Raw genomic sequence first — 24,141 nt, forward strand, 5'->3', positions numbered from 1 at the left:
TGGTCATTAGGACAGTCGGCAACCTTGGTGGTATATTCAAGAGGGTCAATCGTACTGCTTTTAAATTGCTGGAGTCAGCACCTTTAATTTCTGTCATTTATTTTATGTTGAGAGCCGGTGGTCGGCATGTTTTACTTTTTCGAGTACTCACGGTGGGCCTTCTCCGACAGCCCTATGGGCGTATCGCGGGATGGAGTTCACGGGTGGTACCCGGAGTATACGCGCACTGTGGTTGTAGTAGCACTAAACCAAAGACTTAGTAATGTTGATTAGGTGGAAGCGATTAAAATGAATTGCATAGCATATAGTGCATATGGTTGTGATTTGTTGTATGGACTGCTGTGTGGTCCTTCTTTTCACTTACTGAGCTAGTGAGCTCATCCCACGTGTGCACCACTTTTAGATGATTTTGCAGGTCATCAATCTGAAGGGCACGGGTCGGGCCCCACAGTTAAATTCCCTAAAGAGGATTGGTGGGTCCCCGAGGAATTAGAGCACAGCACGGATTGCTCGTGCGGGGGCTGTGCTGCGGTACCGCAGTTTTGATACCGAGCTGATCTTTAGTTTGATACCGAGTTGAGCTCTTCTTTTACCGAGCTGAGCTTTACCTTTGCTACCGAGCTGAGCTCTACTTTTTGATACCGAGTTGATATGTACCCTTTGTGTTTTTTATGATCCCTTTTGTGTACTTGATATGTAAATTGTATTCTTTTGTGTAAATATCATGCCTGCGGGCCCACATGTACTTAACTATCTATTACAATTTGGGTATCAAGTATAATGGAAATATTTACAGGTAAATTAAGTCTTCCGCTGAACTGATGAACACTTTCTTAAGTTGTGGGTATGTTGTGGTTGGATACTGTATCAGATGATCCTAGTAGGTTTGGGTTAACCGGTGTTAACCCGGTCACCAGTCCGGTTCTGTGTGAACGGGGTGTGACATGACCACTTGGTGGTGCAGTGTGGATGTGCATACGACTGTGTATGTATGTGACAATGATTACCGTGTGAGGTTTATGAGACAGCTCTGGGCAGCAATACAGGTCATGTGAGTAAGTTTCATGCAACAATAAGAATGGTCAGTAGTATACATAGCAGCTCTGGGCAGCATCAATAGATTGTGCTATTGAAGTGCAAATAATGATTGCCACATCAGGGGTACAGTTGGAAAATGAAAAAATATTTGGCACACTGATTCACCCCCCTCTCAATGTCAATCGGGACCCAACAATTCAGGTGTTTGTTTGATATTAAAAAAATGTTTTGAAATTTGCAAACATTTGAGATTATTAAAATTTCTCATTCCTTGTATAAATTTATCAGGGTTTTCTTTTTCATGCCAACAAAATATTTAGGACAAAGTTTCTCTTGATCGCAAGATAAGGTTTATCACACAATTCAAGGGTCTAGAAAGCACGCCCCTCCTCTCTCTCTCTCTCTCTCTCTCTATATATATATATATATATATATATGGCTCCAATTGCCTACAATGAATGAATTCTCATTCATCATGGGTGTAGAGAAACAAAAATCAGATCCTCTCAAGTGCACTAGTGCGTCTAGTGCTCATCTAACAGCCAAAAGTGTGTGCCCAAATACTGCCTCATATCTAATGTCCGATAGGCACACTGGTTTACTTGAGAGGATCCTGGTCCTAAGAAAACTCGATCTAAACATTTATTAAAAAATTCCATCTTTATCCTTTCTTCCTAAACAATCATATTCTTGAGTCCCACTACAAGTCATCCCCAAAACCGCCACCCTAAAAGGAGGGTCAATATTTGACTTATTCCAATTTCATTGTAGATGTCCACAATGTTATTCTTTTTTATTGGCTCAATGTGAATGCATATCCCTAAAGTCAAAAATGCATTGTGACTTTTTAATATATTGATTCTACCAGTATCGCTATCTGTAGAGGGTGTCAAGAAGTGATTCTTGAAGGTGACAACCTTCTGATTATTGATATCTTTTCTAAAAGGACTAGTCTATTCCATGACGGATTAAACCTATAATGGCCAACTGTTTTGAGTTCATAACCCACTTTCTCAGTATTAGCATCCTTGGTACTTAATAAGGAAATTTGGGTTTGACTTCTCTTCAATTCGTGGGCTACCTAATTAGTGTTTAATTAGTTATTAATCAACGGTTGGGAGAATTCGGATGTGTACCTTCAGATCCGTCAATCAATAACTATTTAAGCGACTCAATAATTGAAGAGTCTTTTTCCAGGAAATTTTGTGGCCGATAGCTTGGCCTCTTTCTCAGTAAATTCGAGGCAATTTGTGATATGACATTTTTTACCATCCCCCTTGTTTGAATCACCTTCTTAATTGTTTTTTTAGTAGAAACTTCTTAATTTTGACCATCGTGGGCTTTAGCCCACATTCTAAGGCCTTCTCCTACACAAATCTAGTAAAGACAATTTTGGGGAAGGTTTTCTAAGTAAGTAGCACGAGGGATTGCATTAATCAAGGGGTGTTTGCTCAGATCATCAAAAAGAGGCTGAGAAGGAAACATAGACATAGGAGTTGTTGATGTCATCCATGCTGACAACTTAGAATGACTTCTCTCGACATGTTTACATTTATCTACCTATATAACGTACCCAACACATGATATATAAATGAAGTTAACAATGATCTAATCCAATATGCAATTTGGATTTTCTATATAGAATACTGTTATTATAACCGAAAAAATAGAGTATCATTTTAACCCCCCCCCCCAAAAAAAAACATAACATTAGAATACTTCATCACTTCATGTTATATTATTAATCAAGAATCTCATTGTAACATTAGGTCTTTTTTTTTTTTTTCTTTTAAATATAGTGTTTGTTGTCATGAAACCGGTGAACTTAAAAGTAGTAATCTTTTTTTATTGTCTTTTGTCTTATTCTCAAAAGTTCTTAGAGTTATAAGTGAAAAATGATTTTCATTATTCTGTCAACATCGAGAATCATTATTACCATGGTTTTTTTTTAATTGACATATGAAAATTAACATGAGTAATATATATTTACTCATGTTGCCAACATGCTGACAACTTAAAAGTAATATATTAAAAATGTTATAAATAAATAAATTAAAAAAAAAAAAAAAAGTGACAAGATTTTCCCCAAGCTTGGGGATGGGCTTTTAGCTTGTGGGCAGTTAAAACAGTTGGGCTCTAGCATAAGTCTATGGAAGGCAGAGGGGTGACTCTTTTATGTCTTCACCTTCTTAATAAATAATAGTAATTTTGTAGTTAGCAATAATTGTGGTTCAATGTGGCACTTCATTTTCTCTTTAGTGTAATACCTTTCTCTAATTCGGTCGCTTCCTTATCCAGGAGGAACATATCATAGATGCCAATGACTGGAGGATTGAAAAAATAGAATACAATAGATTGCCCCACGGAATGGAATAGATCTGGCTTTACGATCAGGGAGACACTCTCAATCTCATTGCCTACGTTGAAACATGTGCATCGATTCACCTTATTTTTCAATTGAAAATTTCATCATTTCACATGTGCTAGACAATGACATAATGGTAAAAATCGCTCATTACCCTTGACATGAAATTTTTTTAAGAAATAAGAGAAAGGACAATGAAAGTAGGTTACAACTTTTCAATTACCATTTTCTACAAAAAAAATAAATAAATAAAAATTACCACTTCAGTCTGGCTTACGTTGAAACACAAGCATCGATTCACCTTATTTTTTAATTGAAAATTTCATCATTTCACATGTGCAAGACAATGACAACTCTTGATGATGACATAATGGTAAAAATCGCTCTTTACCCTTGACATGAAAAACTTTTAAAAATAAGATAAAGGGCAATGAAAGTGGATTACAATTTTTCAATTACCATTTTCTGAAAAAAAAATCAAAATTACCACTTCAGTGACAAAGAAGCACCCTTGAAATAATTAGTACTTCTACTCTGCCTTTATTTTTTTTTTTTGGAAAAGGTTGGATGATGGGCCATCAAGGTGCCTAACATTTGTCACCCTCTTTCCTCTCCCTTTTGGAAATGACCCCCTACCCTCTTGTCAAGACATGTGATTGGTGCATGCTGCTAGCTTACGGAATGCTAGTGGCATGCCCAACCCTCTCCCTTCATGTTTACAATAAGCATCTTTCTTTCTTTCTTTCTTTTTTATTATTATTTTTTGGTAGAAATAAGCTTTTTTCAAGTAAGGCTTATAGAGGGGTGTCAATCGGTCTGGAATTAGGAATTTGGTTTGGTTCCAATTTCAGTTCCAAGGATTATTAGTGTGATCCAAAACCGGACCAAGTCCCGTCTCGATTCTAAAAATTGGTACTCGTACCCAACCTATTCGGTTCTGGTCCGGTTCTGGTCCCTATTCGGGAACAAGTAATAAACGAGGGCAAAGGTCCCTAGCTCAATGGCCCATTGAGATTTCTCTCAAATGCCCAATTATCTGTAATGTGGCATATCGGATGAGTCTCAACATTATATTTATAAATAAAGAACAATAATTTCCAAGTTCCGTTTCAAGAAAATACACATATACATCAGAAAAATAAGAAAGTTCATACAAAAAGTTGTAACGCTTTTGGAAATTGAAAATCAAACAAGTGCAACGTTGTAGGAGATGAAAAACCGACCAACTGTAATGTTGTTGAGAAGAATCGACCAATTAGCCGCTGAAAAATCGTGAGAAAAGGAAGAAGTGACACTTTTAGCTATTATAATTTTGTCTAAGACAAAGAGTCATTGCTATGTTAATCCTGAGAAGAAGAAGAATAGAATCCTTCAAACTTGAAGAGTTATACTTAAAGGAGATTATTTAACTCACGGTTCATGAGTCCTAAGGCAACAAAAACTAAAAAATAAATAAAAATAAAGGTTTTTTACAGTTGGACTATAATTGTAACCCTATAAGATGATTTATCATTTAGGTGATTAATTATGTCAGGTTTCCATATTAGTTACGTCAAGTTTTTAGTTAAAGAGGAAAAAGTGATATTAAGTTATTCAGTCCGGTTTCGGTTAGATCCAACGGTTCTTGGCATAAATCCAAATCCGGACCAAACCGAATTATAAATACTTATTTCAGATCCAGGATTTAACCATATTATAATGGGTTGGATTCGGTTCAGGGTATTCAGTTTGGAACTGGATTCGGTTTTTGATTTCGGTTCTGATTTGACACCCTTACTGGTAGGTTCTTTTTTCAATGAACACTAGGATAGCCTATTGGTGGTAGCTTCGACTTGTGGAGCCGGCACCCAGGGGAGGAGGTCGTGGGATCAAATCATGTCGTATGCATTGTGTGAGTGTGTGTGTGTGTGTGTGTGTGTGTTTGTTTTTATTTATTCTGTACCCACACATGGGTTGCCCAGATGGTTAGTGCGAACTGGGAATTGTGTGGATTAGGCTCACGGTCTCAGGTTCGATTCCCCATCTATACATCTGCAATTTAAGTGAAAATTATGGTGGTGGGTTGCTATGCTAGTCTCCCTGAGGATTAGTCGGTTATCCAAATAACTCACCTAATTTTGCCATGTGGAAAGATGAAATTTCAATTTTTAACTGTTGGATATATAGGGTAAGTCTTGATTAGCAACGGTTCAAGTTTCAAACTCAAATCTAATAAAATACACCTACAAATATCCATGGATCAGTGGTCAATATGTATTTTCCTCTACACCCGATTATAATACTTGATTTTTCAATCTTTTATTTTACCGTTTCACAAACTTTGATTCGGCCGAAATTTAACATGTTATTAGATCGTGAGGTTCACTTATCCACAAGATTACAACCGGCCTGTTTGATAATACAAAAATGTGTTGCATGGAGAACTCTTTCCATAGAGGGTCTACATAGAAGTTGTACACATATTTTTGTTAGTGCTTTTCTTTTAATAAAAAAAATATTTTTCACAAGTCCTACATAAGAAGACCTTCCTCCCCTTTGCCATGTGACAGATTAATTCCATTTGTTGGATAAATAAGGTATGGGAAGAGCATACCTCCCACACCCACACGAGACCCAATCATTTCCTCCATTTTGTTATTCATAAGGGGGCACGCATTGCAAATCATTTTATAAGGAGGAAGAGAGAGACAAACACAAGAGAATTGGCGTAAGAGCTATGTTTCACATCTTTGTCTCAATTTTCCTTGCAGAAATTGTTTCATTGCAATGCTTAGTCAACCCTTATTTCATAGTTGCAAGCGAAAAACAATCTTTATAGGGCTTGACAACACCTCGACTTATGAATACAAACACTAAAGAGAGAGCGATTGTTCTCGACAAGGCCATTTATGGAAAAGTCTAACACACTCCCTAATAGAAACCGTTTTTCCATCTTCCCTCATCAAATTCAAAGTTAAATTCAATCATACAGTTTTATTTATTTATTTCAGTGATCCATTTTATTTTCAATTATTTGTATGTTTCCCACACTATATGAACCCCCAGTTGATTTCCCACACAGACTTGGCATGCTCTTTTGATATATTGATTGTTGACTCAGTCGGTGTTTTGGTCGGTGGGCCGTTCTGAGTCCTTGTGACTGGCGGCGAGCAAAGAAGACAAAAAAGGACGGTAATGAACGGACCCAGGGCTCAGCAACGGTGGAATAGACCGTGAGTTCAAATCCATTAGTTTGGAATCTTTACTAAAAAAAATTTTTTGGTGCAAAAATCTTTACTAGAAAATGGGAATTACTTGAACCCCGAATCTGAAACCATTACTTTGGAGTCTTCATAAGATAACGGAATAATATTGGAACAATCTACACCGTTGGCTTCGTCAATCGCTTTCGTACGATTATTGTAGATCCACTGGTTTTCTTTTTTCTTTTTCGGTAGGTCCTATTTATTCTATTCTATGGGAGGGGAGGTGTGAATCAGGACGCTTAAAACCAAGAGCTCTTGGTAACAATGGCTTCGACGCAGCACAAGCCACCAAGTGCACCAAGTGCGGTAGGCACTTGTTTACGTATATCTACCACTTGACAAACACAATGTGGGTTGTTTTGTTGTATTTGGATCTTTCCAACTAATTTTTCCTCTAACCCTCTCATTGTACACATTTGAACACAAGTTTGGATCTTTTACGCTGAATGGTAAGTGGTAGTGAATATTCAACAACTGGGAGGCCCTGACATGCACTCTCCAACTATTGAATACTCACTAACCCTCACTGTAGAGGACCTAGACATGCCCAACACATGGGAGAACGCAACCCTAGATGGTTGGCATGTAACACCTCTACATGCCAAGGGTTGAAAGAAGTAACGAAAAATCAATTGAATAGTATCCCAATCCTTATTCTCATCATATGAAAATCATTAGATTGGAAACATTTATTGATAGGCCAGAAATAACTACCAGACCTTGCATTAGTCAAGGGTAAGGTTTTAAGACTCGGAGCTGGTCTCAAGCAGTATCAGTAGAGATCAGACTGATGCTGCGTTTGTTAGTCATTTAGAAAAATGTTTCTAAACTTTTTTTTTGTTATATGGGAACAAAAAAAACAGAGTAAAACATTTAGGATCAACTTAGTGTTTTTTTATTTTTTTGGAACGAAAAGGAAAATAAAAAAACGCTAAAAATGCAAAATGATGGAATGATGAAACCTTGTTCCGTTATTTAAGTTCCGTTTTAAATACAAACAAAGTGAACAACTAGGATAATCGTTCTTGAAAGAGGTTCACCAAACACTATTTTTTTTTTAATTTTAAAATGATATTTTGACACAGAAACTGGAAATTTTGTTTTTAATACGAACGTCATTTTTGAAACTGAATGACTACCAAATGCAACCTGAATTTATTTATTTATTTACCATTTTATCCTTATATTTTACCAATAGATTGGTATTGGATCATCTTAGGCTATACTGATTTGATCCGGGCGATCCTATTTCTGACCGATACGTTTCGATCCAATTTTTAAAACTATGGTCCAAGCCCACCAGGGTATTCTAGTCAATTCACAGTAAAGTAAGCCAAGCCAGCACATGTCACAGTTCAGCTTTCACACTTTTCCCGAAAGCGGACCAGCGCATTCCGCACAAGCGTATAACACTATGGCGTATCCGTAACAGTGATGCATAAATCATCAAGAGCTTTTCAATTTGCTCATTTTGCTGTTGCTCAGTCTCACCTCAAAGCATATAAATAAGGATTACAATACGATGCAAGAGGGTTTTTTCTTTTCTTTTCCTTTCCTCTCATCTCTCTTTCTAGAAAGAAAGGAACTGAAAAGAAATGGTCTCATAAACCAATTCATAATATTAAGCATTGAAATTCGAGACGATCTGCAGAAACATACATGGCGCGTGTAGAGATCGTGTTCGGGTTCTCCTGGATAAGCGGCTGACCTGCAATTCGCCACGCAAGGCTCTAAGACTTCTCCGATTTTCTCATCATATCCGTAAACAGTAGTTTTGCTGATCTTTCGGTTCCCAAGAGTTTCCTTTATTAGCGCTTTTATAGCGATTTAAATTTCCTTTTGTTTTTTCAGCTTTGGTGTGTTGAAGTTTGTGTCTCCTTCTGATCAGTGCGGTTTTGCTGTATTGCGATCGACATTTTTTAGTTATTGTGGTTCAATTGGACGGTAGGTTCTCTGTTTTAGTTTGAACTAGAGGATACATTTTGATTTGAGTTCTGGAAGAGATGGAGTTGATGAAGAATTGCTTTCGTTGATGACCTAGTTGTGTTAGTCTAGTTGATGAAGGATTCCTTTGTTGATTTGGAATAGCGGAGGAATTTTTATATATTTTTGGGTTGAAGGAGTAGTTTGTTGATTTGCGGTTTTGGACGTTATTGAAATTCGGAATCGGAGGGAAGCGTGTTTTCTTTGAAGAAACGCTGAACAGTTGTCGTAGACGTATGCTGGTTTAGAATTGAAGCAACCTTGTGGAATCTTGTAAAAGTGGAATCTTGTTTTATCTGTTTTGGGTTCCTGTGAAGTTTGTTTTGATCTTGACCATCAAGGGCTTGTTAATTCATGATCGTGAGAACTTTGATCCGTAGAAGTTTTGCTTGTGTACTCTCCGTGGGATAGAATTTGATTCAACATGGTTACCGGAAACCTCTTCAACTGTAGAAAGCATTCGTGGCCTCCCGAAGAGTATGTCAGCAAGGCGACCTTGCAATTGGTGAGCTTTTCCCTGAGCTTTTAATCTTTTGAGTTTTTCTTATGTCTGATCAGATTGGCTGGCGTTTGTCTGTTACTGCTCTATAACATGCCTTTGTGATGTGCTTCGTTTCACTATTATTATCTTTCTTCCAAAAAATCTAGAACCTTTCTTTTAATGTGGATTAAAAGACGCAGAAGAGAAACAAATTACTAGGAGAAAGAAGTATGGATGTACAACAGCATAGTAACTCCAGCCATACAAGGTAGAGGGAGGAGTGGGGAACTGATAGAGGAACAGATTCACTGAATATACTGGTTGACTTTATAATGGTGAATTGTGTGAGTTAATAAAATAATAATCTACAGCCTTGAAATATAACAACCCATCAGTAGTTTGGGGCAGTTCAGGCTTCCTACTATATTGAACTCCAGAAAAAGTTAGCATTCCGAAAGTTTAGCTCTGTGAACTTCATCATACTAGTACAAAGTTTCCATTTTTATGCCTATGCTGCTTGTTTTTCTGAACTGACTTTCCTACTGTATGATGCATTTACTCTTCATTATAAGAACCTTCATTTTCATGGTTTTATCTGTCTGGCCAATTAAAGGATGCTTTGTAGACATCCCTTTGTGAGATTATTTTTATTAACAGAGGTGCCTTTGTTAGGCAAATTTATCAATCAGGTAGCTGAAATTTTCCAGTACTTCCTAAGAAGCTAGTAATGGGGCTGAGTACAAGGCCAAGATCCATTTTAAATGCCCAAATCTTGCTGTGGAAAACATGATGAGGATGGAAAGCCTTTTTTGTTTTATCCAGATTCACTTTAGCCTTCTGGGTTTGCAAGGAGTTGAGGGCTGTCTCATTCAAGATCAACATTGCATATTTCCATTTACTCCACTTTAAACATTGGCCCTTGTCATTTCACTTGAAAGTACTAACCAATGAAAGTTGGATATCAAGTTTTGATTTCCAGAAGATCTTTATGTGTTTCAGTTAGTAGTAATTGGTCTTGTATATTTTGGTCGTGAGTTTAAGCTGTGAGAGAGAGAGAGATGATGGATATTACATGATGCTTTAGTATCCCAAAAATTAATATCTTTTATTTACAAGCACTGTTTCTAGGTTCATTGACTTCAAGTTCACTAATTTTCTCTGCTTATCAATGGTCCTAGTTGGACTATGACAGTGCTGCCCCCCCACAAGAAGCATGGAGAAGGAGACTAAACAGCCATGCTAACATTCTCAAAGAATTCAGTGTCACATTTGTGGAGGCAATAAAGATGGTGAGATATTCTCTTCTTTAAATATTCATCTTATTTAACAAATGAAAAAAACAAAGCTGTGCATATCTTAACATTTGTGGTGAGTTGCTTTTGAGATATTCTCTTCATTAGATCTTCATCTTATTTAACAAATGAAAAAACAAAGCTACTCATATCTTATCATTTGTGATGAGTTGCTTTTGCTGCCTTGTTCTCACCTTCTTGTTCCTCTGCTCTTTGCAACCAAAATTTCAGGTAGGACTCGGCATTCGTCTTTGGTCATATGTCAGAGAAGAGGCTTCTCAGGGAAGGGTAATTCCCTTATTCCTAGTTGATATGTGTATGAACTTACTTTATTCCTTATCTCTGTGGGGACTTAACTCCACCTATAAGATGTTTACAGGTGGATAAATAGTCTCGACATGAGTAAGACCATTGAAACTCCTGTCTATGAAATATTAAAAGCTGAAATTTACTCTTTGCAGAAAGCACCTATTGATCCATTCACGCGGGAAAGTTGCAAGCCCTCAGCATCCCAAGGGGTTCCACTTGGGGGTATGGGGTATGTATCCAGTGAATTGTGATGTGGCCTCTTTTAGTCTACCATAACCTGTGCTTTTGATTTGATTGGGTTACCTTACCTTTATCACAGGAGTGGTAGCATATCAAGAGGTTTTAGAGGGGAGTTCAGGCAATGGCAAATTATTCCTGGTTTACGTGAAGCATCTCCTGTCATGGCTAATCAGTTCTCGGTGAATTTTTGTTCTTAGTTATGCTATCATCATGATATTATGCTTAATGTTTCTAGCAATGTAGCTACATTCTGATGTATGTTAATGCATATTTTATGATCACCTGTGCTGAATTTTCTAGGCTTTTTTGACATTGTTGTTTGAAGGCTTCATTGCTGAAGAATTTCTTCTTTTACATAAGAAAACAGTCATAAATATGATGCGCCTCAAAATTTTCAAAATGAAATTTAAAACGCAGTTCCCTCTCATAATTGTATGGGAAGCAAGACATAAAGTCTCGATACGTATTGGGCATATCGGCTCGATACGTATTGGGCATATCGGCTCGATACGTATTGTGTTAGGCACCTAGCAATACAAGATATGTGCAATACGAAATGAATAATAAGAAAAATTTGTATCAAACCATATCGAACCATCTTGGTCGATGCGGCCCAAGACGGGTCAATACGATTGAGACGTTCTTGCCAGCAGCAGTGGCCACTGCCATCGGCAGTAGCAGCCACTGGCAGAGAGGCGATGGGGGCAGTGGCATCACCATCAGCAGCCACAACAGAAGCAGCGGTGGAGAACCCTCACCTACCATGTTGCTTCTCCAATATCTCATGCTTTGTTTTATTTGGCTATTGGATCATAAATTTATTATTGGACCATTTAATTTAATCTTGGTGCTTTTCTCTTGGTGATCTGGTCCATCTTTTTGGTACTGCAGATCTTCATATCCCGAGATCGAGGAAATAAAACCTATGCATCGGTTTTAGCACCTGGACAGCATGAAGGGCTAGGGTAAGAGGCGCTGTCAATTTGTCATGAAGGTTTCATTTATCTGTTTGAAACTTAGTGACCTGCTTATTATTATATTAATTAAATTTTTTTTTTCCTTGATGGGGAGATGATCAATAATTGTTGATAATATGTTGAATAGATTCTAATATAAGTAGTGGCATGTAATGTAGTTACAAAATCATGACCTTGTGCCATTTTAGTCAAATGTTTTGTCCAGCTAATGATAGGGTTTTACACTGTACAGTACGATACTCAAGTTTTCTAATGATGGTCCTGAATCTCGGCCATCAAAATTCCAAATGAATAACTGCAAGGCTCCAAACTACTTTGAAAACTACCAATGGCGACATGGCCCTCTTGTGTACACATCCTGGTCCACTGTTGAGGTCATATATTTTGGTAATTGCAAGTTTTGAGGCTTTGCCAACTACCTCAATAAGTGCCCTTTTTGTCTTTCCCCTATCTATTTAGAGCCTTCATGTTTCTCTTATTTATTTAGTGTTTAATCTCCATAAAATTTTCCTTGTCAAATTAACTGTTGCTGCCATCATATTTTTATCACGGCACTTGGGAGAACTAGGCCATTTTTATTAATGATCACCAAGGTACTTGTCACCCACGGCCATCGGTTATGTGAAAGGCTACTAAGCTTCCATGACTCCAGGCAAGGGCATTCTCCTGCTCCAAGGTCTCATTGCCATTGTTTAGTCTTCCAAAATAGATTGAATACAATCTATCTCCAGCAGCTTGGAGACATTGTTTAATAATTTTGGAAACAACACAGGAAAAAAAATGGCTAGAGACTTATAATTTTTCTTTTCTATTATGTAATAACTATTTGGACCAGCATATAGCTTGGCTTGGCACCATTGATAATATATTTAAGCTGTGTTTGTTTCATGTGGCTAATCCTAACTGTTGGATAGATAGAACATCCATTGGACCACGACCTCTTCTTTATTATCTTATTATGTACAATATAATGGCATCAGCCAGAAACCGAGAAAATCCACCCTCTTCCCCATTCTAAGGTTTCCTTCAGTTAATTCCATTTGTTGCAGTCTTTTCTTAGGGGCCAATGAGACACATCTAGGCTTTATAATCACATGTACATGTCATTGAGTGTCAAAATAATCCCAGTTAATAGGAACAATTGATGTTATTAAAGATGGAGGGTGGTTTCTCGTTCAAAATATTAATGAAAAGAAGGCCTTTTGTACAAATGCTAGTCTGACATGCGGGCAAAAGTGATGCACAGTTTGGGAATAGGACTCACAGAATAGTTAGAGGATTAATCCAGTGTACTGTGTAATAGGAACTACTGTTATTTCCGGACTGCATTGTGCTTGTACTTCCCTATACCCCCCACCCAAAAAAAAAAAATCTTGGTGCCACTGGTACCACCTTAGAATAGGGATGGGCTTACTGCTTTAAACTTCAAGTCATCAACCTCTTTTGATTATGAGCATATTTTCTATTTTTCTTCTGTTTGTCCCACACTATCTTTACATGCACACATACATGATACATATAAGCATAAGAAAGGGGGCATTCTCCGTGCATGAGGCTCCCGTCACTGCTGGGTCCGGGGAAGGTCATCATGTCGCAGTCTTACCCCTACTTCTCGGAGAGACTGTTTCCTGACTCAAACTCGAGACCACTAGGTCTCAATGGAGCAACCTTACCATTGCGCTGAGGCCTGCCCTCATATAAGCGTAATACACCATTTATTTGTTGTGTTTATGCATCTGATTGTCATAAGTCACTCATACTCCATTAAAATGGTGCTTGCTACACCATTTATTTATTGTGCATAAATGCATCTGAATTTGATACACCATTTATTTTTTGTGCGTATGCATCTGAATGTAATACTTCATTAACATAGTGCTTGCTAGTTGCTACCATGTGTGTGAATTTGTGAATGAAGGCTTAAATTTATACACAAACACTTGCATCCATTTATTACAGATTTTCAAGTTATGTTTGTATGGTCAACAATCTATGTGGTAATTTGATGTGTAAAGTTTGTTTTCATCTTCTTTAAGGAAATCCTGTGATAAGGGTATTTCATCGTGGGGTTGGAACTTGGGTGGTCAGCATTCTACATATCATGCACTATTTCCCAGGGCATGGACAATTTATGATGGTAATCTTTCTAAGTCATCTTTTATATTTTCTCGAGACTCAAAAGTGTTTTGAGTTTCACCCTTTTCGTGACCATACATTTTAATATTTGCTTGAGAGAATTTCTTTAATCATGGTAATCTTATCTCCAGGTGAACCGGATCCAGAATTGAAGATTTCCTGTCGTCAAATATCACCTTTCATACCACATAACTATCGAGAGAGCAGTCTTCCTACTGCTGTATTTGTTTACACGGTATGTTATGTTAAGGAGCAAATCTCGTAGAGTTGTTTCCTTGTTACCCACAAAACATGCAACTATGTTTTAATTTATTTTCCGAAACTATGAAGTCTTGCATGTGGGACACTACTCAATAATACGGTGCCTTTGAGTGCAAAGTGTGGCCAGCTTGACTGGACTCACCGCTAGAAAATTTTTATCAGCCACTACATCTCAAGGGTTGTAAATTGGGACAAACTTACGCCCATAACATCGTGTGATTCTATACCCATCTCCTCTTCTATTGTGCAATTTTTTTTTCGTCCTGTAAGTTGTTGATACCCCCCGCCCCGTGCGCTGAAGATGCTCCTGTGCACCCTCCCATTGGCTCTATGTGCTGGTGTTGCCTACACCAGACTGCTGGGTTCTTTCTCCCCGAAAAAATTTGTTCATTATTGACACCTTCTGGTTAAGGTTTTTAATTGGAAATGTATCAAATCAAATTAAGGTTAGTCCGGTCGGAATATTGAGTTGTGGAATGATGGACGGAATGGAGAAAATTAGAGAAGAGGATGCACTTAGTACATCCGAGACCGCAGATAATGATTAACTTTTATCTGGAGGTGGTAAAACCTTTCTCAATCTAAAAATACATCCTTTCTTTTAGTCTTTATTTTACTTAAATAAGCATAACCTCAAAATAGTCCTATTGCTTGCATACCCATATCCATCTAATACTGATTTGTAACTGAAGTAATCAAGATACACTCGATTAATCTCTTGTTTGATCCAGACAAGTAAATTTCTATAAATCACAGAGCCAATTTGAAATGGGAATGATTCAGTTCTTAATGTGTATGTATGTGTACACACTTCATTGCCTTGTCTCCATGGATTCTAGTTCTCATAAATCACCAACTGGTATCTTACCATCTTTTCACCAGGCTTATGAATCTGAACCCCATGCAGATCTACTAACTGTGTGGATCTTCTGGTTGGTTTATGTACTTAGTTCTGTCATTGCAGTGTGCAATTTTATTTATTTATCATGTTAACTGGCAGAGATGAATATTGATTTTTATAGTCTGCTGCATGTTTTCTATTGTAGTTGGTGAACACTGGGAGAGAAAGGGCGAAAGTCAGCCTTCTCTTAACATGGGCAGTGAGTAAACTTCTTCTTGACGGTTATTGTCTCATATTGATTTAAGTGTTATATCAATGCTCTACCACCTTTATGCTGCAAGGAGTTCATCCACCATGTCTTTGTTTGACAGAATTCAATTGGAGGAATCTCACACCTGTCAGGAGATCATGTGAACGAACCCTTCATGTCAGTGCATGCCATATTTATTGGTCATCAACATTTCACTCTACTATGTTTTGAAGTTGATATCAATTGTTTCTCTCTTGTTTGACAGAGGAAAAGATGGAGTTTCTGGTGTGCTTCTTCATCACAAGCAAGTGGTCAACCCTTGATAGCTCTATTATGAAGATTGGTTAGCAGATTTCCCTTAGGTCATTTCTAATGCTGGCGAGACATGTGCCCAGCTTATGGCATCTTGTCACGACTAAATTTCTCCTTCTAGCTCTTTTATGACGAACTGCTTGCAGATTTCCTTAGGACTTCTTGTGATCTTGTCAAGTCTGTTGCCCATTTAATGGCATTTTGTCACGAGTCATGACTAAATTTTTCCTTCTAGCTCTTTTATGGCAAACTGCTTGCAGATTTCCCTTAGATTCTTTTGTCCTGTCAATCCTTTTCCCATTTAATGGCATCTCATGATACTAAGTTGTCCTACAGATGGGATCTATTATTGTTTCTTTCCGCCTTTACTTTTGGGCTCCTAACCTATTAGTGGTAGTGTCTCTTGGAATTTCAAAAAATATTGTTTTGACTCTCATCTCTTGGCCCCTTTTTCTTTGACAGTTGTTCTGCTGATTTGTTACAACTTGCATTTTTTTTTTCTTCTAAATATTATGGAGTAAGTATTTCTAAGTTTGTTGGGATAATGCAGGACCTCAAAAGATAACCCTCCAGTCACTTTTGCTATAGCTGCTTGTGAGACTCAGAATGTGAATGTGACTGTTTTGCCATGTTTTGGACTCTCGGATGCAAGTCGAGTCACAGCCAAAGATATGTGGGATACAATGGTAAAGGTAATGGCGGCTTCTTCTGTCACATGTTACTTCTATGGATTCCCATTTTTCGATCGTTTCTTTCATTATCTGAAGCTGATCTATGCCTGCTGCATCACAGCTATAAAGGTTATATGTTTAGGTCCAGCTTCCCCTCCCCAAAGCAGGAGGGAAACTCTATTTGTGGTTGTCTTGCTATTACCCTGATATGTCTTCAACTTTGCATTTTGTTCTAGTTGATAATATCCTGGAGAGTAGCAATTTGTTTTTTCACTTAAAAGACATGTCTCATTTTGGAAATTTTTCGTAGGAAAGTTTCATTTTGTACTCCAGTCTTGTATGAGAATGCACTTAGTGTGTCAAATATTGATGTACTCAGCATTTTTCAGACCAGAACTTGAACATAAGAAAATCATGTGCTTCTGTTTGAAGGATGGGCATTTTGATCGGGAAAACTTCGATGCTGGACCCAGCATGCCATCGTCACCTGGAGAGACACTTTGTGCAGCAGTTTCCGCATCTACATGGGTAGAACCTCATGGAAAGTGCACTGTTGCATTTTCTGTAGCATGGTCATCTCCAAAAGTGAAGTTTTTAAAGGGTTGTTCCTATAACAGGTAATGTTACTCTGTCCTTTTTCTGTATTAATATCTGGTAATCTGGTATGTAAGGTAAGATGGACTTCATTTCAAACTTCAAAGTATTTTTTTTTTTTGGGAGGGGGGGGGGGGTTGGATGATGTGAGTGCTCCAACATCATTGTATTCCAAATTTTACTTTGCTAGAAAAATAGTTTCTGTTGTCTTGAACCATGGTGATTACTTCCTTGATGAGGGAGGTTAGAATGTTTTTGCCACCTGGAGATATCTGTGGCCTTCATCCTCTGTTAAACCATGCAACTACTTTTGAAATCACCTGGTAGCATAGTGAGTTCTGAGATTTAGAGCTTTGGTCAAAAGTCAAAAACTGTTTCAGGGCTCATGGTGAGTATGTCCAGTTTATGGGCCAAAGAAGAAAGGAAAAGAAGGCCGTTTTAGCTAGGAACTTAGCATACCGATTAGAACTAAGTTTTTCTTAGAATAGCATGCCTTCTGGTGAACATTCTTCTAATAGTTCCTTCTGTTGCAGGAGGTACACAAAATACTATGGCACTTCTGAAAGGTCAGCTCTTGATATTGCACACGATGCATTAATTAGTAAGTGAAAAATAGCCTGGTTGATACTCTGAATATTAATTTTTGGAACTTGTTCTTGAATTATGGAGCCTTGGGAATTTCCCTATAAGATGCTCAGCTGCTAAGGCTTTTAGTCATATACTCAATTTCCAGTCCATTTCTGAGAACCGAAAAGCAGTGTCAATTATGTGTGCAAGTTGGTGGTTTGACTTAAAGGTGACTGACTTTCATTTCAATTTCTATCAGATTATAAATGGTGGGAGGAAGAGATAGAGAAGTGGCAAAATCCTATTCTCAGAGACGACAAGCTTCCAGAATGGTATTCAAAGATCTATGATTATAATTCATCTAAAAAATGAAATAGTAGATTAAAGATTCTGTTGGGTATGAATTTCATACTTGTCATCCATGTCATTTGATGGGGTATCTGGACTGTTATTATTGTGATATGTTTTAAAGGAAATTTCAAGAGGTGATCTATTTTGGTGAGCTGACCTGGGAACTAATGGCTTGATCCGTTCCCACACCCTATTGTACACTACCAAGGAAAAAAAAGGGGGAGGGGGGTGGGGAGCTCAAACATGAATCAGGCTGTTGGATCAGTCTATCTAGTTAACAAACTTGTCACTTTATTCACTTCCATATATTTATATAGGGTAACTGACACTTGGGGCGCCCAACGTTTCCAGAAATTGTATATTGGGCACCCGACGTTTGTGAAATTGTATTTAGGATACCTATTTCCATATTTCCAATTATAGCCCAATCACCAATCACCAACACCATTACCGTCACTGCCACCGGCTAGCCCCGCACAATCACCCACCCCCTGTTCCTCCCTCAACCCCCCACCCTACCCCGCAACCCCCCCTGCCCCCTGCTCTCCCCTGCAATCCCCCCCCCAGCCCCCACACCACATTCTCTTCCCTGTGCTGTCACACGACTCACACCCCCACTTCTCCCTCCTCTCCCTTTGCAACCTGCTGTCATTTAACCCCGCCAGTCCCCAACAAAAACCACTCCTATGTTATCTTTCCCCAGAATTCCCCCCTCTCCATGCACCACGCTCAAACCCCCGCTACACATTCCACACTTACCTTCCTGCTCAATATTACTCCACACAATATCCAAATCCAGCGCCCTCAACCTCGCGTGGAAGGAAACATTGGCTCCCCTGTTCCAACCAAAGAGCGGGATACAGAAGAAGTCGGCAAACTCCCTGAGCCAGAGTTTGCCGCCCTCGAAGTCCAATGCCTGTTTTCTATGACATGGGCAGAAGATGCTTTGGGGCAAGGCGGTGGCTCATGGAGACAACGAAGCATGACAGATGTTTAAAGGGTGGGGAGATCCAATAACTGCATTAGAGTACCCCTAGCCCGGCCCACCCTGCCCTTACCCTGCGCGATCCCCGCCAGATTTTCCCTTGGTAACTCCCTAAAAAATCTTCAATCCTCTAAACATCAGTTTGATTATAGATATTGAATCGTTTTCTATGAATGATTCAAAGCCCCAAGTTCAAGAAATGAAAGGGAGATCGATTGTGCAGTTGTGCTTCAAAATTTGGAAACTGAAGTACTACCAGCCAGAAGAACATGCTCTGTTTTGAAAGTGAAATGTAGATACGTATCTTAAGTATCAATTCGTATCGGTGTGTGTCGGTGCTTATCGTATTGATATGTAAGGATACACTTCGTTTTAAAAATAGTGTATTGTATCGGTCCGTATCGTATCGGTATAGATCGATGCCCATATATATCGGCTGATATGATACAATACAGACCGATACTTTAAACCATGGTTGGCAGTGGTAAGGGAAGAGCTATACAACAATGTGTTCAACAGAGAACTTTCTTATTTCATCACTTTTCTATCCATCTTGACTCTCCAAGGGTTCTCTCGAAATGGCCCATCCCCATAGTTTTTTGAAGTGGGTTTCTAATATGATTTCATTGTTGACACTCCCTAGATTATTGTCAGCATGCATGTGAAAATGTGCATAAAATTTACTACTATGTTTTGTTTTATGTCATGTGTTACTGTGTTACAATTTTATGTTTACCAAAATTCTCACCGAAATTTTTTTCTTTTTGGGACCAAAAGGGAATAGGCATAGAAGCAAATTTAAAGCTATTGTTTCAACAGCAAACTGTCTCCCCTCCCAGGAAATCAACTCTTGCTTATAAAATCATTTGAATTTCTTGGTCAGTTATCAATTTTTTTTTTGGGTGACTAGGAAGCATATTTCGATATGAGAATTGAGGAAAATGTTCCAGACATAATATGGGGGTGGTCCTAGTATGACATCATCCTCACTGTTTAGAACAAGGGTCTATACAGTTAATTTCTGTAAGACCCTGGTATTTATTTTTTTGCGTTTTTTGTCACCAGAGATATGTTTTCTTAGATGGACTGGCTACTGATGTGTAATTTCTGTTAGACATTATTAAATAAAATTGAATGTACCTTGTCCCTTCTCATGTGATACATCTATAATGATTTGTCCTATGGTTGCAGGTACAAATTCACATTGTTTAACGAGCTTTACTTTCTGGTTGCTGGAGGGACAGTTTGGATTGGTATTAATCTATTCTAACTAAAATCTCAAATTGAGAATTTGCCAGTGAGAAGTGGTCTTTGCTGTTGAAGCATTCTGTGATTAAATGAATTGACCATATTCCCCCACCCCCCAAAAAAAAAAAAAAAAGGAGAAGAAGAAAAAGAAAGAGAAGTTGAAGTGTTAAAACTTTCAGTATGCACCTTTTGTTGAGAGATTGGATGATATAGTTTCTAGTTTCTTTAATTGCTTTCTTTATATTGTTAATACAAGTCAAGATATAAGATTTGGAATATGATACATGATTACATGTTTTTCCATCTTTTTCAAATTCATGACTAAAAGGTCATGCATCAGATAGTAGCAATGACTTGTTGACCTGTCTGTACAGATTCATCACTATCACGAGCTAAAGATGATAAACTGCCTTCAGGTGGTAATCAGTGCAAAGCCACAAAAATGGATCAGACTGATAAGGGTGCAACTGTAGCCAGTGTAAACTGTGCTGAAGCTGCTGGTGTTGAGCATAGTGGCATTAATAATCATGGTAGTGCTTCTGGAAATAGATTAACAGACGTGAGATCTTCATTTCAAGATATGTCAGCTGGTCCTGTGAAAAGGGAAAATGGTGTTGCTTCTATGCATTTCAAAACTGATCCAGATAATGATAATGAAGATGTAGGTAGATTTTTGTACTTAGAGGGAGTAGAGTATATTATGTGGTGTACATATGATGTTCACTTCTATGCATCTTTTGCCCTTCTAATTCTGTTTCCTAAAATCGAGCTCAGTATACAACGTGAGTTTGCAAAAGCGGTCTTATCTGGGGATGGAAGAAAAGTTAAGTTTCTGGCAGAGGGCAATTGCGGAATCCGTAAGGTAAGGGGAGCTATTCCCCATGATTTGGGAACACATGACCCATGGAATGAAATGAATGCATATAATATTCATGATACAAGCAAGTGGAAGGACCTCAACCCAAAGTTTGTTCTTCAGGTTTATAGAGATTTTGCTGCAACAGGTGACATGTCATTTGGAGTGGATGTGTGGCCAGCTGTTTGTGCTGCAATGGAGTACATGGAACAGTTTGACAGAGATGGCGATGGTCTCATTGAGAATGATGGATTCCCTGATCAAACATATGATACTTGGACAGTTCATGGCATTAGTGCTTATTGTGGTTGCTTGTGGCTTGCTGCACTCCAAGCTGCAGCTGCAATGGCTCTTCGTCTTGGTGATAGGGCCTTTGCTGACAAGTGCAAAAGAATTTTTTTGAAGGCCAAATCTGTGTTTGAAGCAAAACTGTGGAATGCATCATATTTTGACTATGATAGTGGGTCAAGTAGCAACAGTAAATCTATACAAGCTGATCAACTGGCAGGGCAATGGTATACAGCCTCTTCAGGTTTGCCTCCTCTTTTCGATGATTTCAAAATCAAAAGCACCCTCCATAAAATATATGATTTCAATGTTATGAAAGTTAGAGGAGGGAGGATGGGTGCTGTAAATGGAATGCATCCAAATGGAAAGGTGGATGAAACTTGCATGCAGTCACGTGAAATCTGGACAGGTGTCACCTATGGTGTGGCAGCTACTATGATACTTGCTGGCATGGAGGAACAAGCTTTCACAACAGCTGAAGGGATTTTCACCGCTGGCTGGTCAGAAGAGGGATATGGGTATGCTTCTGTGTCTTACATTTTGTGGCTACATATATTCTGTCACTGAATCTACATTTCTTATCTCCACTATTGCATCCTATTCAATATTATGATGTTTTGACTTGCAACCTACCATGCAGCCATCATCCCTGCCCTTAAAGATATAAAATAAAATTGAAACAAAGGATTGACCTTTTAACCATTTAAATTATTCTCAACTCAACTCAGCCTTATCCTAACTAAATGGGGTCGGCTAACCGTCTAAATTATTCATTTGATTTAATTTGTACCATGGATGTCATGCTGCATGTTTGTCTTTTCTTATATTTGTACAAATTGCTTCTCTGTAGTTGTCTAGCTATGTTTTCCTGAATGACTAATGTGCTTATATGTTACATTTTCCCATCACACCATGAGTAGATGATGGGTCATATTGAGCTACCTAGGCTTTTTCCACTGCAAAATGTCTAGATCTTACAGTGTGATTCTGTTACTTAATGTGTTATTGTTTGTACAGATACTGGTTCCAAACTCCAGAAGGCTGGACAGTTGGTGGGCACTACCGTTCCTTGATATATATGAGGCCTCTTGCTATTTGGGGCATGCAGTGGGCGCTGTCTGTGCCGAAGGCAATTCTTGAGGCCCCCAAAATAAATATGATGGACAGAATCCACAGTGCAAGAGCACCTCACGACACTGGCGTCAGGAAAATAGCCCCCAAACCAAACTGTTTCAACAACTCAGTGTTCAACTGTTCATGCTGATTGTTAACCAAGAGAAATGTGCAGTTGTAGGTAACATTTAGTAGAGAAAAGGGTTATGTAACCTATGTAGCTCCCCAAAAGCCTCCGGCAATAGAAAATAAATTGCTCGGGGGAAGGGTTGGGTGGCTATTCTCTTCAGAAGCATGTAATAATAACGGCTAGGTTCATTGCATCTAGCTTTGTAGATTAGCTATGTTTAAAATTATCAAATATAAACGAGCATTTTCCATGTAAACGATAGTTCATCAATGGCCATCACACGATTGGGCTCATCCCATTTTCCAGTGCCATTTATATAGAGGAGGCTCTAAGCTACTTGGGTTTGACTGGGAGGGAAGAAGCACAGACATAATTGAACAGTGTATTTTTCCTCCTGTATAATTCCAGGTTGTGATGGAGACTTGACAGTTGTAAGGATCATGGATATAAGAAGTGATTTCTTGAGGTTTCTTTTTGTAGGTCTGATGATTCTCCTCCTGCTTCAGAGTTTGTTTTCAGAGTTCTATATGATTCAAGCTTGTATCATAGCATTGATCATTGGATCATTTATCCAGTCCATGGTAAACCCAACCCCTCTAACCCATGGACAGGGAAGAGACACGAGGCAACAAATACCTAATTATTATGCTTTTTTATGCCTCAATTCTTCCTTTTGTGTGTATATGGTTGTACCTTACACCAGTGAAATGCTTTAGCAGTTTTGAGTATAGTAGTGAAAACCTATCAGAGAAGAAGCAATAATTCATGGTCCAATGTCAGGAAACTAACTGAATGATTCCAGGAACAATGAAGGTGGGACCAAAATTTCAAACTGAAATTGTGTCACCACCTATAGAGAGGTAACTCACCCATTGAGACAGTGGAGGGGGACACTGTTATTGCATAGGTTTTATGGTTCCCAACAGACTATTGCCTGGTTAGAAAATATCTTCTTTCCCTCTGTCCATGATAGGTTAGTCCAAGAACTCCCCACTTCACAGTCAGTTCAAAGTAGGGTAGAGATCTAACATCAATCCTAGTTGCTACCAGAAAGGTAAACCATACCATAGGGACTATGCGTGCACTTCTGATTAAGCGTCCTGCCTTCATTTGTGCAAGTTCCACTGTTGAGAGTTTAATCCTCTTCTTCTCCTTTGGAACATCCTTGGTAGTTTTGAGTGTTTCTGGTGATAGGGGGTACACTGTGGTCACAGGTGAGATATTAAAGGCTCTAAAACTCCTTAAAACTCCACAAATCATAGAGGCCATTCATGCACACAAGCAATGCCAAGATCACGTACCAATTCCGGTGAGATTGTCTCGGTGGATTGGTATGGATCAAGGGTAAACAATTTAAAAAAAATCCGTTTTTTAAAGAAAAAAGGATAAATTCGTTTGATCTGGCCTGATTAAGGCAACCCGTATCAGTATTGGCGATTCCAATTACTAAAACCATGCTCACTAGAGAAGGCGCTTGGCCTTCACAGCCATCTACTCCACATGAACCCTCCTCTATTTTCTTCTCAAGAAGACCCGACTGAAAGACCAGATCATAGATACAACACATTCAACATAGGAATCTTGCTCTCACAATCACGGTTTATATGG

The 24,141-nt window shown here is 38.5% G+C and overlaps 1 protein-coding gene across 1 annotated transcript; it reads left to right on the forward strand.

The window, feature by feature from the left end:
• The first annotated feature begins 8,125 nt into the window (after positions 1–8,125).
• Positions 8,126–23,012, forward strand: LOC122091458 (non-lysosomal glucosylceramidase). Its single transcript, XM_042661423.1, has 18 exons — positions 8,126–9,136; positions 10,291–10,401; positions 10,636–10,692; positions 10,866–10,942; positions 11,033–11,132; positions 11,845–11,918; positions 13,967–14,067; positions 14,198–14,301; positions 15,374–15,427; positions 15,540–15,595; positions 15,684–15,722; positions 16,281–16,422; positions 16,834–17,018; positions 17,529–17,596; positions 17,822–17,894; positions 20,090–20,151; positions 20,521–21,808; positions 22,308–23,012. The coding sequence occupies exons 1-18, from the start codon at positions 9,056–9,058 to the stop codon at positions 22,552–22,554; spliced, it is 2,919 nt and encodes a 972-aa protein (XP_042517357.1). The 5' UTR covers positions 8,126–9,055; the 3' UTR covers positions 22,555–23,012.
• Positions 23,013–24,141: the final 1,129 nt, after the last annotated feature.

Source organism: Macadamia integrifolia, chromosome 10 (assembly GCF_013358625.1).
Source record: "Macadamia integrifolia cultivar HAES 741 chromosome 10, SCU_Mint_v3, whole genome shotgun sequence".
Lineage (NCBI taxonomy): Eukaryota > Viridiplantae > Streptophyta > Magnoliopsida > Proteales > Proteaceae > Macadamia > Macadamia integrifolia.

Excerpts from the sequence above, each read along its gene's own strand:
- LOC122091458 (XM_042661423.1), top strand. The coding sequence starts at position 9,056 with ATGGTTACCGGAAACCTCTTCAACTGTAGAAAGCATTCGTGGCCTCCC. Across the intron at positions 10,693-10,865 it reads AAGAGGCTTCTCAGGGAAGG|AAAGCACCTATTGATCCATT; the intron begins GTAATTCCCTTA and ends TACTCTTTGCAG. Across the intron at positions 15,723-16,280 it reads GGTGTGCTTCTTCATCACAA|GACCTCAAAAGATAACCCTC; the intron begins GCAAGTGGTCAA and ends GGGATAATGCAG.